At 44.1% G+C, this 2,491-nt stretch overlaps 1 protein-coding gene across 1 annotated transcript in view; it reads left to right on the top strand.

The window, feature by feature from the left end:
* SKA1 (spindle and kinetochore associated complex subunit 1) overlaps nucleotides 1-624 on the top strand; it is an 18,947-nt gene extending 18,323 nt beyond the window's left edge. Inside the window, exon 6 of the mRNA XM_009647682.2 lies at nucleotides 220-624. Within this exon, the coding sequence (XP_009645977.1) occupies nucleotides 220-368 (149 nt within the window). The 3' untranslated portion in view covers nucleotides 369-624. The remainder of the gene's footprint in view (nucleotides 1-219) is intronic.
* Nucleotides 625-2,491: the final 1,867 nt, after the last annotated feature.

The following is a 2,491-nucleotide window of genomic DNA, read 5'->3' as shown; positions in this document are numbered from 1 at the left end:
AGTTGAACTTAATGAGAATGTTGGTAACTCTTCTCTCTGGTGACAAATTTGGAAAGTAGAACAAAGTTCCTGAGACAGTTTGAGACTGTCCTACTGCTGCTTGTGTTTTCCCATCAGGGTATGGAATTGTTAAAAAGAGGTGGAATTGTTACTGATGAAATGCTAACTGTATCCTACAACACCGTCATTTCTCCAGCAAAGTTGTTATTTGTTTTCCAGGTGAATTTTTTATTGTGGAGGCTGATATCAAAGAGTTCACTCAGCTGAAAGTGGATAAGCGCTTCCATGGGATCCTCAATATCCTGCGCCATTGCCAGAGAGTGAGAGAAGTTCGTGGCTCAAAACTTGTCCGCTACGTCATCTGCTAACGGACTTTCCATGTTCTGCTTACCTGAGACACGAAGGCAGAAGTACTTGGGAGATGCAGAGAGATTCTACATGGGGGCGTTCCTCTTCAGCTCCTCTGTTCTTTAAGAGGCAGCAGCAGGGACCCAGAAGTGGTTTTCACCATCTACCCTAAATTAGGAGTGGCGATATCAAATGGCCTTGAAGTATTTGAGTTTTGTTTTGAAAACTTGAGAGGAACTACTGTCTTTTGGTAAATTACGAATGCAAACGAGACAGGCGATCCGCGCACTTGTGGTCACGGGCGGTTTTAATCACGTTTTCAGGTCAGGGCTTGAAAGTTAAATTCTCTGCATGTTAACAATGTTCTTTTGTGTTTATGAGTTGGAGACTGGGTTTAAGACACTGTCGCTACTCAAAGGAAGCATTTGATTCTTTTTTTTTTAATCCCTCAAACCAATTTCCAGATTTCTTCATCTTTTTCTTTTTATCCTAACTGTACGTTTTGGAGTTTTCTGCGTTGCTTGAACAGGAAGATCTGAGGTAGTTAAAATATTTCCAGACTAATGACTGGCAGTTCTGTTACCCATGTGGTTTTCGTACTTCATCATGCTGCCAGATTTTTCCTTCAGACCAAGCCGTTAGACTGAAACAGTAGAGCAGAGGGGGGTTTTTAAGTGAAAATGTTGACTTTCACTTTGAAAATACCAGTCAAACTCATCACAGGTTTTATTATAGAAGGTTGTTTTCAAATGGCCTGTTAGTGTAGGAAGTTCTAGAGTAGAATTATCGTGATAAATATCAACTCTGCAAGTAATCAAAACTGTTTTGATAAGAAAAGCTATGGTCTCTTTCTTCCACGAGCCTGCGTCTGCTGTTACCCTAACATCTAACCTAAAACACCTCCTCTTGTACCCTGGCGGTGTTAAGATACCAATTTAATGAGCAAAAGACCCTGAATGAACTTTGAACTTCCTCAATAAAGCGATCCTGGTGAGTGCTGTATTAGCCTAGATGCCCATTTTTTGGGTGGGGGTGGTTGGGTTTTGGGGTTTTCTGGTCTTTTGCTCTGGGATGTTGAGATCCAAGCTGAGGTTTCTACTCCTCATCATGTTGGAATAGGTTTCACGTTCAGATAAGCACACAGCATAGGAGGATGTGCAAAATCAGCTTCCTTAGCTGTCAGTTGAGTCCATCTGGTTTTTGCAAAGCTTATTTTATGTTAAATAAAGCGTAGAGGTTTGGGCCCATGGATCCTCAGGTCCTTTTTTTTTTTATTTTTTTTTTTTTTATTTTTTTTTTTATTTTTTGTTTTGTTTTGCCTGGCTTCACATACTCTTAAGAGTCTGTCCTGATGCAGGACTTGCAACCTTCTGTTTAATAAAAAGAAATCTCCTCATAAAGCAGTTGCCCAGGCTTGCCTTTTATTTCATGTTTGGCTTTGACATTTCCAGGTGACTTGCTCCAGACTGTCCGGCAGTCTAACTTCTGTTTTCTTCTGCTCTCCCCTGATCATCTGGCTCGTCAGCTCTCCAGCCTGCTCCAGGAGGAGATCCCGACGCGCAGGCATCCCTAGAGGGAGGTTGGTCTGTTGGGCACAATGCTATCTCGGTATTTACAGTGTCTTGACTTTCCTTCTTCCGCAGTTGACTTTGTGGCTTTATCTTTTAACGTGTGGGGAAGAAGCAAAAGAGCCCTGCGTGGACCCAGCAGATCCAAGCCCAAGCGAACACTTTGCTGTGAGGAGCGGTTGAGGTACATGGGATGGTTATGGCCGGCTTAGAAAGGAACTTCTCGATGGGCAAATTGAGAATGACACAGGTGTCTAATGTTTCAATCATAACCAAGGAAAGATGAGAGACCCTTTCTTAACGATTGTTTAAAAGCTGCTGTTCTCAAAATGTTCCATTCCTGTCTGCTCAAATGAGCAGGACTTTGCATCGTGAAAGCCCTGCACGGCACCAGGGGTGGGAAATGCGCAGCTGCGGCAGCTCTGCCGGACCTTCTGGCTGGGCGTGGAATCCGCGCTACTGGATTTCAAGGCTGGAATAGAGGGCAAGCCAGCAGGGTGCCCAGGTGGCCAAGAGGGCCACCAGCATCCTGGCTTGTATCAGGAGTGGTGTGGCCAGCAGGAGCAGGGGAGGGG

Source organism: Egretta garzetta, unplaced genomic scaffold (genome assembly GCF_000687185.1).
Source record: "Egretta garzetta isolate BGI_Z169 unplaced genomic scaffold, ASM68718v1 scaffold179, whole genome shotgun sequence".
NCBI lineage: Eukaryota > Metazoa > Chordata > Aves > Pelecaniformes > Ardeidae > Egretta > Egretta garzetta.
This window is presented reverse-complemented; position numbering and strand designations above follow the sequence as displayed.